Source organism: Pinus tabuliformis, chromosome 9 (assembly GCF_031772625.1).
Source record: "Pinus tabuliformis cultivar Carrire ecotype Pingquan chromosome 9, CPIR1, whole genome shotgun sequence".
NCBI lineage: Eukaryota > Viridiplantae > Streptophyta > Pinopsida > Pinales > Pinaceae > Pinus > Pinus tabuliformis.
The window spans coordinates 1,646,458,446-1,646,474,136 of NC_142307.1; the positions used below are offsets into that span (position 1 = coordinate 1,646,458,446).

General features: G+C 35.1%; 1 protein-coding gene and 1 pseudogene across 1 annotated transcript; both read right to left on the reverse strand.

Moving 5' to 3' along the window:
• Nucleotides 1–2,642: 2,642 nt before the first annotated feature.
• LOC149155159 (GTP-binding nuclear protein Ran1B-like) lies at nt 2,643–4,402 on the reverse strand. Its single transcript, XM_089444331.1, has 6 exons — nt 4,295–4,402; nt 4,129–4,196; nt 3,273–3,362; nt 2,984–3,163; nt 2,818–2,895; nt 2,643–2,712 (listed from the first exon to the last, which is right to left on the reverse strand). The coding sequence occupies exons 1-6, from the start codon at nt 4,400–4,402 to the stop codon at nt 2,643–2,645; spliced, it is 594 nt and encodes a 197-aa protein (XP_089300457.1).
• Nucleotides 4,403–8,184: 3,782 nt separating this feature from the next.
• On the reverse strand, nt 8,185–13,084 carry LOC149155160 (protein COBRA-like; annotated as a pseudogene).
• Between the last annotated feature and the right edge of the window lie 2,607 nt (nt 13,085–15,691).

Consider the following 15,691-nt stretch of genomic DNA (forward strand, 5'->3'; position numbering starts at 1 on the left):
GTGGTAATAGTTATGGCTATGCAGATGATCGTTGTGGTTGCAGTATGTCTCAACCTACAAATACATCGTGCGTCCATAAAGAATGGACGGGTTATAAGTTTTATGTTTGAAAAATTGTGGCTGTAATTTGTCATCGATCAGTACGTCAAAGCAGGCGTGAGAATATGTTCTTTTATCTATTTATTGTTAGCTACAACTCTATTTGGTGCTATTGTGTGATTTTAGGGTTCTAAAGTTCTTTTTAAAGGATATCACATATGTTATTTTATCTATTTATTGTTACCTTCTCAAACAATTCAAATTAAAGACCTACAATTCTTTTCTATGCTATTGTGTCATTTTGTTAAAGTTATTTGAATGTGGCATTGTTGTATCAATAGTAGTATATGTCCCTCCTCTATTCATCAGAGTTATAACTGTGGGAAATATTAATCTTAATCACCGCGTTAAACACCTTAATAATAGCCATACTTGTATTTTTGCAGCTTCTGTCTGTGTTTGAAGATGGAAGGATTGAAGCCACAGAATAGAGGTAGCACACTAACCATCCCACAAAACAACAAAGAATTTAAGGAATTTAATGTATTTTGGTAAATAGATATGGGAAAGCATTCATTTCCCGACTATTGGCCACACTCCACAAACACGTGCGTGATTAGTGTCCACACTCAACAACAACAAATTTGTTATGTCATGTATTAATGTAAAATTGTATGTTGAGATAAATATGTATGTAAAAGTCATTTTGCAAGTAAGAGAGAAAGAGAGCGAGAGTCTTTGGTGAGCGCGTGAAAAAATACAGTTAATGTGTTTTATTATGTTATTTCACATGAAGTGTAAATCACTGTAAAACCTTTGTTTTCCTTGGTGAATGAACCACAAATGTATTTTCATAATTTAGAATTCCATCCTAAGTTATTATAGTATTGCTCCAAACTTACTCTGTTTTACCTTTTTTTCGGTTCTACTTTGTGTTTTTTTTTTGGGATGAATTTTTAAGTCTCTTTATAACTGCGGGTAAATTTTTTCAACAATACCTTATGCGTTAAATATTTAAGGGAAGTCCTGCAACTGTAACGGTTGCTCTCGGAAATAGTAATTTCTTAGAACAAATGAAATTGCGTTTGAACGTTCTCTGGAAAACTGTGAGATTAGATGTTGCCCCGGAGTGTGGCGGGTTGTGAATCCAGTGGTAGAAAATGCCAAGATGATATTTGACGATGATGACGCAACATATTGAACAATTGATTTTCTAATTAGACGTAAAACGAAGAACAACCCTTATGGAACGAAGAGATGTATATATATAGGACACTCTGATTTTGGTAAGCACATGAAATACACTAAGAGACACACTGAATTTGGTAAGCGAATGAAATGGAGGGATTTATACAGAGATAGACACTGCATGTGGAAGGAAATGCATCACACAACTACATGTAGGGGGGTTTTAGGACAATATTTAAGACAATATTTGAGTCAATTGTCTTAACTTATGACAAAAAGAAACTTGTGTATTGTCTTAAATATTGTCTCTAAGCGGGTGTGGAAAAATATAATGTCTCAAAAATTTGTCTCTATAAGGACAATATAGAACACATATTATTATTGTCTCTATAAAGACAAGAATTATTGTCTCTTAAGAGACAATTTGATTTGTCTCTCTAAAGACAATTTCATTTGTCTCTCTAGAGACAACTTCATTTGTGTCTCTTTAGGGACAATTACAATTTTGTCTTTTTAGAGACAATAGCTGAGATTAAAAACATATTGTCTCTATAGAGACTATATGTCCATAATTCAAACTATTGTCTCTCTAGAGACAATATAAAAAATTATTTAAAAATAAATAAATAAAATCATTATGAATGTTCTTTCAAAGTAGTTTCACATTCAGAGTTCACAAATAGTACTAAATTTACACCCAATTTTTACTACTTCAAATGGGAGTCAGAAGTTTGGATTTAAGATGCTACCTTAGCTTTGATAAGCGTTCCATCTCCCAGTTTTACTATAGTTAAAGAAGAATTTGTAGACTGTTGAATGGAAATGACTTTAGATTTAGACAATGTGAATCTTTATGCAGAAATCAATCAAGAGTCCAATTAATGAAATGGCGATACCTTTATGTGTTCAACAGACAACATACCCACAAGAATAACCAGGCAGGCTTGATAGCCACAGTTATCAACTATGTAAACCAATTTCAGAGTTAAAATAAATCCTCAGACATGGCTATAATTTTCAGAGAAAGTTTTAACAAGCCATAATATATTACAAGCAACAATCATCGCAACTAGCATTTCCCCCAATAGTACACAACGAAAGACACTTGAGCATTCTTGAAATATTTGAAGAGTACAAAAATTTCTTGTGCAAAATGTGCAAGAGTATATAACGGAAAACATTGTCTTAGCATATAAAAATAGCTCTATAATGGAGTTGAAATAAGATAGCTTAGCTAACTCCACTGATGAAAACATCTGCGCAGTACCCAAATCACATATAGAGAGATGCGATAATGCTATTCTAAGCCCCAAATACAAATCAGAATTAAATTTTAGAACTCGAGAGAAAACTCCAATGATACAAAACTAATTGAATCCGCCAATCCCTAAATATGCAAAAGCATCTTAACAAAGCTATTCAAAAGCATCATCGTCGTCATCTGGAAGGGGCTGGGCTGCAACTGCTACAAGTTTTTCCTCGTACCTGACAACATAAAAGATTGTAAGCCAAAGTTTCGATCTTAGAAATGGAACAAATTATTTCAATAAAAGTTAACAAAAATTAATAAGAAAATAGCATTCTACTTACTTTTGCTGGGTTGCAAGGTCTATCTGAAACTTAGGAGGAGCAAGAGCAGGTGACTCCATAAAATGAAGGTTTGGATCCCTATAAAAATAACCCATTATAGAACCCATGCAGTTTTTTTAATATAGCATTCATATTAGGGAGCATAGAAACTAGATTAAAGTCTCACCCTGAGAGCTTCCGTGCCAAGTACAGGAATGGCTTCTCAAAGTTATAGTTACTTTTTGTAGATATCTCATAGTACTGAAGATTCTTCTTTTTATGAAAAGTAACTTGCTTAGCTTTCACTTGCCTATTCTTCACATCAACCTTGTTTCCACAATGAACAATAGGAATGTTCTCACACACCCTGAAATTCACAAATATATTTATCTAATCGGTTCAGGCAGTTGTGCCACCACACAATTAAGGAATCTTCATTTCCAGTTAGAGATCCAACCCCTCTGCAAAAGGGATACTTGAAAAGATCTCTACGCCACGTTGGGACATTCTTGTAAGTCAATCGTGTAGTAACATCAAACATGATAACTTCACATTGCCCATGAATACTGCAACAAACAAAATCCAAATCAGCAAATAAGAAGGAAACAAATAAATAGAAGTGGAAAAACAAGGAACCCTCACCAATTAAATTAGGAAAATGCCAACAGAAACAAGAAAAGAAAACCAATATTGACCAAAACAACCAATAAAAGAGTCTGCCTATAAATTCAAAATTAAACTAAATTAAAATTCAAATAAATTTAAGTGGAAAAATACAGAACCCTTGCCAATTCAACGATGAAAATGCCAACAGAAGTAGGAAAAACAAACAAGTATTGATCAAAACAACGAATAACACAGTCTGTCTATAAATTCAAAATTAAATTAGATTAAAATTCAAAATAAAGAGACATAAACTAGTAGAACAGAGTGTTGATAAAAAGGAACCAAAAAAGGGCTCATAGTTGATCCATTGTCATTGATATTGAGGTTAAAAGGTGTTGCTACTGAGCCCACACTACATACATATCAACACGGGAAAATGGAATTGATAAGTCAAAAGTTCTCCTAGGATCGATCCAAGTTTAAATCCATGTAGGACCTTTTTAAACAAAAAGTTGAAAATGCACCCCAAAAGCTCAAATGTACAGTGCTCCAATCAACAGGTGTCTACTACACCTGCAGAGGATGACAAAAAACACTACTTTCGTAAAGTCCCAAGAAACCTGATTTCAAGTGAAAATCAAAATCAGTTTGGGAAAATACAAAAATGTGAAAATAATCAAACTAATTATTGATGTACCTTAACCACATTTTGTCATTAAACCTTACCTGACTAAGCTATAAATTTGGGTCAACATTTCATCCTTGGCTTTCTCAACTTGACAAAGCACCACAGCCTGCAAATCATCAAATCATGAATTCAGGTATCATGGACTGAATAAACACTAAGATTCTGTATGGTTGTATTGTGTGCTCATCCACATTGATGTCTTACTTTGGGAACATTTTCAGCAAGACTATTCAGAACAACTTCCACATAACCACGGACTTCTTGAGCCATCATTCTGAGCTCCTCCTCCAGATCTACAAGCCTTCTTACCATGGTTTCTTGGATTATAAACAAGAAAATCAAACTAAGGTTGAATATTAAGCTGGGAAATAATCTTTCTATTCTCATCGTTGTATATGGTCATGGTCTCCTAGGCTAAAATGTGTATTGATTCTTAAATTATTTAATAGCAAACATTTTGATTATGTACATGTGAAAGTTACGATGGAACTTTATGTGCTTCATTGCCTATATGCAAGTGTTTGAATACAAGTTATAGTTGTTCATGATTATACTTTGGGTTACATAAAGTAGTCTTGGACTCTGGCTAGCTAAATATTGCCTACCCTCTACCTTATATCTATTTAAGTATCAACAATGGAAATAGTTTATCTTGAAGATCGAAGAAAACTCAAAGGATATTAGTCCTAGATGAAAGCAAAGACTAGCAATCTATTTTCATTTTCTGCTAAATAGTTCTCTACCAGAGAAACCAAATTTTTTGGTTAGCTATAATTATTCATAAGTTGAGCAATTGTCCAGTAGCGCAATGCCTACTTATCTGCAATATAATTGTCCAGCAGAAAATAATGTGACTAGCATGCATTTGAATGCAGTTTACTAATTTCTTAACCTTAAACAGACATGTGAGTACTCGATAGTAAATCAAGACAATTCCATATAACATAATGTAATTCAGTTAATGAACACTTCTCACCAGATCATGCCATCATTATGTCAATGGCTATAATATATACAATGTATAGTTGAGGAAGAACTTCTATTTATGGATATATAATAGTGAACTCAACTTAGCTTGCATTTTATTTGTCTCAAACAACCTATGAAAGGTTTGTTGTAGTACAAAGGGTGCATCTTTATCCAATGCTTTAATTGTCTTTGCAGGTTGACATTGTAATGGGCCAAAGGTTAATGACTCTATCTTCTAGCAAGAATTGGCAAGCAAATGAATTTCACCAATGGCTCCAACATAGAACCAAATTTTAGGAATGGCAAACTAGTGCCTTTCTTGCTGGGAATATCCTAAGAATGGTCCCTTGATGTAGGGGATGTCCCAGCGACATCCAATGAATCATTCCAAAAAAACTGGAGATGCATCAAATGATATTTGTGGCCTTCCTTTTCTCATCCCCATTCCATAGAAAACAGGTAAAAGACATAGGAGAACAGGTATGCGTCAAATATCATTTGAGAATCAAAGTCTATAGAAGGATGTCTCTAGAGGGGCTCGACACTCTGTTACATTATTACATTCCAATCATATGTAATTATTCTTCTTCAGCTTCAGAAAGCTTATTGTAGCGTAACTGCCAGGTAATTTGTCAGAATTATGCTCATGTTTTACTACTTCAAATGGGAGTCAGAAGTTTGGATCTAAGATGCTACCTTAGCTTTGATAAGCATTCCATATCCCAGTTTTACTATAGTTAAAGAAGAATCTGTAGACTGTTGAATGGAAACAACTTTAGCATTGAATCTGATCGTTCCTAGATCCAATTCTTTTGCAGGGTATCCAGAAGCATACTCCTTTGCATGCATCAAACTTCATGATTTTTGCTGATAGACAAGAAAAGTACTTAGTATTACAAAGCATGCGAAAGAAAGATGACCAAAATATTTAATGGGATAGAAAGTACATCATGTCATATGGGCAATGAGGGAGTGTTGAAGCCATCTCCTAGATGCAAAAATGACTAGGAACAGAAATAAAGAATACAAACAGGTATACCCTAGACAAAGAAGCAGTAGGTGAAGCATTAAAGTTGAAACAGAGAAGTAGAAGCATTAATCCGAAAGAACCAACCAGACTAAAAAGTGAGGGATTTCAGACGAAAAGCATTGGATAACAAAATGGGAAAATCAAGAAAACATCCAATGTAACTGAGATTTTTTTTTAAAATAGAAGTTTAAGGTACCCTCTAAATGCGAAATAAAAAACTACCTGATATCAATCTCGATAGACATATTTTTTCTCCTCTGTTTTATTATGCTTTTCTTGGATAGCAGGTTTCATAGGTGTTGTCATTGTAAAGAATGTTAAGAATGTTGTGCCCAATAATAATTGGCTTATATGATTTTGAATTCATATTGGTTAAACTCAAGCTTCACACGTTTTAGGAGTCCATATTCTAGCATGGCATGGACTATATGCCATGGACGACCCCTCTAGTGAGCCCTACGGTCATTGTAATCTTGAAAATATTCAAATGAATATGGACATTTTTCTAACTATCCACTGGGTGCAACTATATCAACCCCCTGTAAATGGTAAAACTAAAAACCTATTACTCTAAATGCAATGTTGCATGCCTTGAGATAAGTTGTGTGTTGCCCATTGTGGTCTTATTATTTTGGCGATCAAATCCTGAATGCATGAGGGCAGAAACAATAATACGGTGAGATTTTACAATTTCTACATCTATGTTTGCTATGGTCTTGCATGCTTTCCAGGAAATTTATCAGCGAAGAGTTATGATGGCGTACTTACCATTTTCTAAAGCTGGTGTAGGAGAGCTGTTTGGTAAATGATGAAGGGAAGGAAGTCACTTGTTCCCTGTAAATTGGCATACAGGAAGCTAAATTATAGTGGGAAGAGCAACTGCAGGTAAAGTACAGAGGATCAAATTGAATGATGTAATGACAATACCTCTGTAACTGTGGATGTTTTAGGTAAACGGACTCTGCAACACCTAGAACATCGAGAGCCCTCCATAGTAGTTTGCATAGACAAATGATAGTTTGAATATATCGACTAGTCACTAAACAAAGAATGTAACTTATGAATTTATGAGGCAAGTGCTAGAATGCAGGGTTTGGAGCATACAGACAAATAAATAGTATAATTGAGTAATTCCTAATGAATAGCTAAAGTAGCTTACTTTAAATTGTGAGTCTCCTTATAGCTTCTACTCTAAACGCAATGCTACATGCCTTGAGATAAGTTGTGTGTTGGCCATTGTGGTCTTATTGTTTTTGCGATCAAATCCTGAATGCATGAGTGCAGAAACAATAATATGGTGAGCTTTTACAATTTATACATCTATGTTTGCTATGGTCTTGCATGCTTTCTGAGACATTTATCATCCAAGAGTTATGCTGGCATACTTACCATTTTCCAAAGCCGGTGTACGAGAGATGTTTTGTAATAGTTAATGGGATAGAAAGTACATCATGTCATAGTGGCAATGAGGGAGTGCTGAAGCCATCTCCTAGATGCAAAAACAATAATACATTGAGCTTTTACAATTTCTACATCTATGTTTGCTATGGTCTTGCATGCTTTCCAAGACATTTATCAGCCAAGAGTTATGCTGGCATACTTACCATTGTCCAAAGCCGGTGTACGAGAGTTGTTTGGTAAATGTTGAAGGGAAGGAAGTCACCTGTGCCCTGTAAATTGGAATACAAGAAGCTAAATTATAGTGGGAAGAGCAGCTAGAGGTAAAGTACAGAGGATCAAATTGAATGATGTAATGACAATACCCCTGTAATTGCGGATTCTTTAGGTGAAGGGACTCTGCAACACTGAGAACATCGAGATCCCTCCATAGTAGTCTGCATACACAAATGATAGTTTGAATATATCGACTAGTCACTAAACAAAGAGTGTAACTTACGAATTCATGAGGAAAGTGCTAGAATGCAGGGTTTGGAGCATAAAAATAAATAAAGAGTATAATTGAGTAATTCCTAATGAATAACTAATGTAACTTACTTTAAATTGTGAGTCTCCTTATAGCTTCTACTCCAAACACAACGCTGCATGCCTTGTGATAAGTTGTGTGCCAGCCATTGTGGTCTTATTGTTTTGGCGATCAAATCCTGAATGCATGAGGGCAGAAACAATAATACAGTGAGCTTTTACAATTTCTACATCTATGTTTGCTATGGTCTTGCATGCTTTCCGAGACATTTATTAGCCAAATGTTATGCTGGTGTACTTACCATTTTCCAAAGCCGGTGTACGAGAGCTGTTTGGTAAATGCTGAAGGGAAGGAAGTCACCTGTGCCCTGTAAATTGGCATACAAGAAGCTAAATTATAGTGGGAAGAGAAGCTAGAGGTAAAGTATAGAGGATCAAATTGAATGATGTAATGACAATACCCCTGTAACTTTGGATGCTTAAATTGAAGGGACTTTGCAACACCGAGAACATCAAGAGCCCTCCATATTAGTCTGCACACACAAATGATAGTTTGAATATATCAACTAGTCACTAAACAAAGAATGTAACTTATGAATTCATGAGGCAAGTGCTAGAATGCAGAGTTTGGAGCATACAGATAAATAAAGAGTATAATTGAGTAATTCCTAATGAGCAGCTAAAGTAGCTTACTTTAAATTGTGAGTCTCCTTATAGCTTCTACTCTAAACACAACGCTGCATTCCTTGAGAAACGAAGAGCTCATCTTGCTCAGAAACCTATCTTGAAGATGCAAACATACCATGGAGCCAATTGCCAATTTAGAGAATTGAATACCATGTCCAAAGATCCATGTAGATATCTTCGAACACGCTCGCTTGAGAAGAACTCATCTTGAAAGAAATAGGGATTTTTTATAACACAGTAAAGCTAAAGGAAAAAAAGCTACCAGATGTCTCAGGAATGATGTGGAGAGAAGAATTGGACCTCTCTTATGCAGAATCACTCCAAAATGATTTCCACCTTAAAGATTTTGAAGCGCATGGGAAGTCACAACTGACCACTTGTCAATCTCAACCATGCTTTAATAACAAAATAAATATAACATGTCCTCCTACTGACACAAGATGTGAATTGATACTCTGTTTCAATTTCTGAGATGAGAGCATTACTTATGAGAATATTTAAGATATCTACACATTCAGACTGAGTTGGAATTCATCGAATGTTTAAGTTCCCTCCCTCCCTTGAGAAAACCCAAACAAAAATCATTTATTGGTCGCCCGAAGGATGAAAACATAGACCCACAGACAAAAAAGTAAAATATTGAACAATCTACCTGGTTGGTGGGTAGGTGAAGCAGATTATAATTACTACTAAAAACACTATAAGTCCCATCCATATATTTGATTCCATGATCTCGACATGACCATGCCCTATCCATTTTTTTCTGCCAGAAAAATAAATAAATAAATAAACACCTGAAAAAATAGAAAACCATTAGAATCAGATGTATGAAATTAAATATTGTTAATGATTAACATATAACATCACAAAATAGATACAACAATGTCAGGTTTCTTGTACAGTCCAATCATAAGGTGCTTTAGAATAACAATTTAACATCTAGTAGAGTAGATGAAATGAGAATACTATGAATAGGAATATCTGCAAACAAATTCCATGAAACATTCTTCTTTCTCATAGCATACCAAGAGCCATTCATGGATATGCTCATGATCCCATGATGTTTTTCAACTAATATGATTCCTTCTGACATACATACCCCACTCTCAACACTTCTAATTAATGAATATGGTTGGTTAGAACTTTGTGAAACGAATCAGGACCAATTTCTCTAATTAATTTAGATGTAAGGTATCAATCTACACGTACCTGGTCATCTGGAAATAATATATTGATGTGCAAAGCAGCTCACAAATCACAGCATATCGATTTCATGCCCTACAAAAACTTGTAAACTCAACCACTGAGATAAAATAATGAAATTAAACAGCATTTTGAACAATTAAAAATAGAAGGAACGAAGGCCAAGTACTATGTAATCCACACAGTCCACCAAGTGAAAAGGCTAGCTGGCCTCGCTACTCACCAACAAAAAAAATTTAACCAACCAGGGGAAGCACAATATTTACCTGGCAGGAAGAAGCAGAGCACTATCATTGTTAACCCTAAAGCCTGCACTACCTCCTCCATTTTTCTTTGATTTGGCTGGACCACTTGTAAAATTTGAAAGCCATCAAAATTGAATGATGGATGACATCAATTATTGCCATTAATCGAGTTTCCCTCCAATATTACATTTATGGGCAACAAAATAAATATAACAGGATCCAACTCTATTTCAAATTCCAAGATGAGAGAATTACATGATGGAAACATTTAAGATGATAAGATCTGCATATTCAGACTCCAGTGGAGTGCATTGAATGTTTGACTATCCTCCCTCCCAATAACCTGAACAACAATGATTTATTGGTCACCCGATGGGTGAAAATTGGAAAAGCTAACCAAGTTTGGGTCTGCGTCCCGACTGGATTGGATGAGAAGACGTCAAACTAGATCAAGCGCAGGTAGTTTTAATTGACATTATTAGTATTCATATATAGATTACAGTTAACAGTTTTGCAGATTTCAGAAGATATTGGAAATTTGATGGACATGGGACGAATTCATTCATTTCTATCAGATTTCTAAAATATCACTAAATCTAAAATAAGGTTAGGCTTCAGTTGAATAGCATCAATTCATATTTTAATCACAATTAACCAGAAGTTTGTATAGTTGATTGCAGATTCCAAAATATTCTAAAAATTTGATTTGATAGATATAGTTAAATTAACTGTGCTTAAAATCAATAACAGTAAATGTTTTCGAAATATGTACTTACTAATCGATCCATATGGAGTTAAATATTTATAGTTGAAGCCAAAAACTTGGGTTACATTATCAAAGTTTGGATGCTGTGCAACTAATGTCTAGTCGATGTAGTTCATTCCGTAATTGAAATTTGTCACTGTGATATTCACTCTCCAGTACTCTTTGTAATTCAACTTCACATGCCAGTGTACTCTAATCGGGCACATATGATGGGTGCATCGTAGAAGTGGTGGATGCAAGGTGTTTGTAGCAAAATTTGTCCCGAGAACTTAAGAACTGGTGAATCGGTGCTGCATCAAATTAACAACATCGTTTAGAATTTGATGCATCTAGATTTGGTAGAAGATCAGGGTCTTTTTGCCGAATTCAATTTGATTGAAGATTTTAAGAATATTTTGAAATATTATTAAAAATAGCCTAATTAATTATTTATTGGATTTTAAAATATTTTACCAATCTACCATAAAGATAGAAATGACTTCATATTGTTGAAAATATTTTGGAATGTAATGAACCAGAAAGAAAAAAGAAGTTGCTGCTATCGGTCAGATTTTAAAATATTTCACAAATCTGCAAATTTAAAATTAATTGAATGAATTTGCAAGGGAATAAGAATCATACTCAATACAAGCAGGTTGAGTTATGTTGTTCCGGCAAGCGCAGGCACAAGTAGGGCATGGTGTTATAGTATCATTATAGAACGATGATAAGGAGACACAACATGTTGAACTTTTCTGAGCCAGGAACTGAGAATATGTGCATGTTACATTCCATGTCACTGCACAAGGACAAGGGAAATTCAAATATAAGACTTAGCCAGCTCAGAGTGAAACACATAACATTCACAAATATATAAATTATGAGGGATTATAATAGTGTATTACTTAGTACTTGAGTGGTTCTGCAGTGATCTGGACTAAAGAACAGGCTGGGTTTAACAATCCTAGCAGGGCCACAAGTATAACCCAGTCATGGAGCCTTCAAAGTGAAATTATTTGGCAATTTGACAATTTTGTTAGTGGTCCCTGAATTGCCCACACTAACTTCAAAGGATGCAATGGAATTTGGAGGATCGTGATCCCAAGATGCCAATGCTCCACCTTTGCAGCAATTAGTAAATTGTTAATTGTAAGGCACACTTGGTAAGAGATCAACAACGGTGTGGTCCTTCTTGCAACAGTGTGGAACACCTGCTTTCCATTTGGAGCAATCTCCTTGCTCTGTTGTCTAGCCACCAACCGCAGCCCAGATGACCTCCTTTTCTTCCCAGTGCCAACCCAAAGTCCATCCTGTGGGGCTTGGTATATGGCGGTACTGCTGAAAATTGTGCATGGTCACGACCACCTACAGAGGGAAGCTCATTAGACTCAGCAAAGAGTAAAATAAGTTCTAGCATGAAGATTTTCAGGGAATTTTTAGTAAATTGTACCAATGTTTCTAGTGAATACTTACTTAATTTCAGGGACATAAAGCTAATTAAAAATGAGTGAAGTATTTACTCAAAATATCGAACATACCAATCAATACAACACAATTTATCAGAAATTTTCATCAATATCAAAATAAACTCTACCTGACTTGAAGGTTTTCCAAATTTGTCATCATGTCAAGCTTTGAGAATTTAACTTGTAGGCTACTAGGAATGAAATTCAGAAAAGCTCAACATCTATTTCAGGAAAATGAGGAAAGGGAATTATAATTCAAGACCTATTTGATGAAAGGGCATTACTTGCAACATATCCATCTGTAGTCCAAGACACAATATCCCATTTGATCGTTATGTTACTATTTGGATCCAGTGGATCATAAGCACCTGTAAAGCACACAATGTAGATAAATTTTAAGTTAATATTGTATTCATATCCTTGATAAGGATGGAAAAGTTTAAGAATGGAAATTGATCTTAAAACTTAAAATTTTTCCAAATTTTATGGTAAAAATAAGTTTATATTATAAATCTTGGCGTGTTATAGAAAACAAACTGCAAAATTTAAACATGTAAAATGGAAATTAGCAAAATTTAACCCCTGAATTGAAACATCACCTGCAGGTGAAAATGCAATAGCAAAGATATTTAATGCTAAGAAAAACCCAGCTACATTCCTGATCAACATATGGCAATTCTGCATGCAACTTCTTCCCTCTGAAGACTTTAACTCTCCTCTCTCCATGATGCCTTTGATATTATCAATTAATGAATCAGGCAAAAACCCCAGAGGAAGAGTTCAACAACCCTTCTGAGCAGCTACAGCTCCACAAATTCAATGGGAATGGGAATGGAGAAAACATTAGTTTATGATGAAGAACCAATAACTGAAGTGTATAAACCTGCAGGCCTGTAATGGTTGGTTGCTTCATTCTTCAAACAGAGTAGTGAAAGTGGAGAAGAACAGTGCTTGCCAAAAGCCAGGGAACAAGAACAACAACAACAACTGGAAAACCAAAGAAACTATTAACTCTGAGGCCAAGACTGACATAAAAGAATGGGAAATAGCAGTAAAAATATCCAAAGAAACGATTAACTTTGAGGCCAAGAGTGACATAAAAGAAATGGAAAAAGCAGTAAAAATATCTTCAAGAGTGACATAAAAGAATGGGAAAAAGAAGTAAAAACTCAACCGATATTTGGAAAAAGTAGTCACACTTCAAATAAATAGTTGAAAGTGTCTCACTTGATCGAACGGAGCAAGGTAAAAGTGTTGACGATTGTTGATGTATAGGAAGGCCTATCGGCCTAATAACCGGACAAAGCATAAGAAATTGATAAATGAAAATAGAGCAGGCTAACTGGAAACATTGTAAGACATTGATCTGTAAAAGAAAAGCCAAATAAAAAGCAGGTACATGAGCCAGAGGTTTACTTTTTCATTTCAATCTAGAATAATAAAAACCATTTGCAAAACTGCTATGACAAAAAATAATTTTTGAACTGAATTGGACAAAAAAAACACATCTAAGGATGGCACATGCATTTTTCAGCAGATTTGCAGCAACCTCAGCTCAACCATATATTAACAGCCAAGTTGGACACTAAATTGGTGTCTGATCCCCCCTTGTTTGTGAGACAAGGGATCTCATCCACATAGCAATTTGACTGCTAAAGTCTACCATACATGTTAGGGAACCTATCTACTTTTTGTACATTGACGAATCAACCAAATCTGAATCTGAATCTACTGAAAACTTCAAAATATGTATCATAAAAGTAGCCTAGGGTTTATTGTCCATTATCCGAAACTTCTTTAGAATCTCAATTTCTTACTTACCCATGTTCGAGGACCATCTCACCTCAACTCAGCCAAACCTCCAAGACCAAGAAATAATACATGTCAACTTCACTTGCCAGTTTCTTATTGCACCATGGGATAGAGTTTTTTAAACTAACTGTTAGGACTAGGTAATCTACATACAACACAAATATAAGCATATCAAATTTATCATAATCAAACAAATAATAAAATTTAGGACCTGCAACAGTCTTAGTGATGCCCATAATCTGTAAGTACTCATAAATCCATGAGTACCAAGCACAGGAGGCTACTTTAGCCCAGAAAGGGACTTCTTCAACTTGCACACATGGGTATCCCATCCTAAAAAAGATATTATATTTGAACCCAAGCTGAAACAAAACCATGAATCACTCTTCCTGCCACCTGCATCTCTGGCCCTATCAAAATCCACTAAAGCATGCAGCAGCTCAAAGCACTATGCCAGTGTGCCCTTTAAGTACCTCGCATACCTCAGACCATGGAGCATATTTGCAACAACCTCAGCTCAACCATATATTAGCAGCCAAGCTGGACACTAAATTGGTGTCTGAGCCCCCCTTGTTTGTGAGACAAGGGATCTCATGCACACAACAATTTGACTGCTAAATTCTACCAGATATGTTAGGAAACCTATATACTTTTTGTACGCTGACGAATCAACAAAATTTGAATCTTAATCTACTGATAACTTCAAAATATGTATCATAAAAGTAGCCTATGGTTTATTGTCCATTATTCGAAACTTCTTCAGAATCTCAATTGCTTACTTACCCCTATTCGAGGACCACCTCACCTCAACTCAGCCAAACCTCCAAGACCAAGAAATAACACATGAGGTGTATGTCCTTCATGTCAACTTCACTTGCCAGTTTCTTCTTGCACCATGGGATAGAGTTTTTTTAACTAACTTTTAGGACCAGGTCATCTACATACAACACAAATATAAGCATATCAAATTGATCATAATCAAACAAATAATACAAGTTAGGACCTGCAACAGTCTTAGTGATGCCCATAATATGTAAGTACTCATCAAAAAAACAAAGTATCTTCAAAATTTGTTTTTTTGCACACATAATTAGTTTATGTTTGGACCCTCACAACCTAGTGTGCTCCTTAGAAGCTAGAGCGATGCATGTTCAAGTTATTAAAATTTAACACATATCAATCCTTTTTGTCCTCTTTTTGGGAGGCGCTACATTAATTGTGGGTGTGGAATGCTCATCACATTGAACACCCTCCTCATTATTTCTGTCTCCCATTCGCTGAAATTCAACAATGGTTTCCTGCCAAGGTTCAGGAATGACTATTGGATGATTTTGTGCAACAAGAAAATCATCATGTGCTTGTATCTCCTCCCCATGCTCACTCCCAGATGTTTCACCTGATTCCTATACACAACACACTTTAACTTGTTATAATAACATTAAAACCTCCAATTGATTTATTGCATTATTCATATAATATTATAAACAACTAACCTCGGATCCATAACCAGTAATTAATTTT

Coding starts and splice junctions, on each gene's coding strand:
- LOC149155159 (XM_089444331.1), bottom strand. CDS start 4,402: ATGGTAAGAAGGCTTGTAGATCTGGAGGAGGAGCTCAGAATGATGGCT. Junction 3,363..4,128: donor CAAATTTATAGCTTAGTCAG/GTAAGGTTTAAT, acceptor TGTTTGTTGCAG/TATTCATGGGCAATGTGAAG. Junction 2,896..2,983: donor TTGGCACGGAAGCTCTCAGG/GTGAGACTTTAA, acceptor TTATTTTTATAG/GGATCCAAACCTTCATTTTA.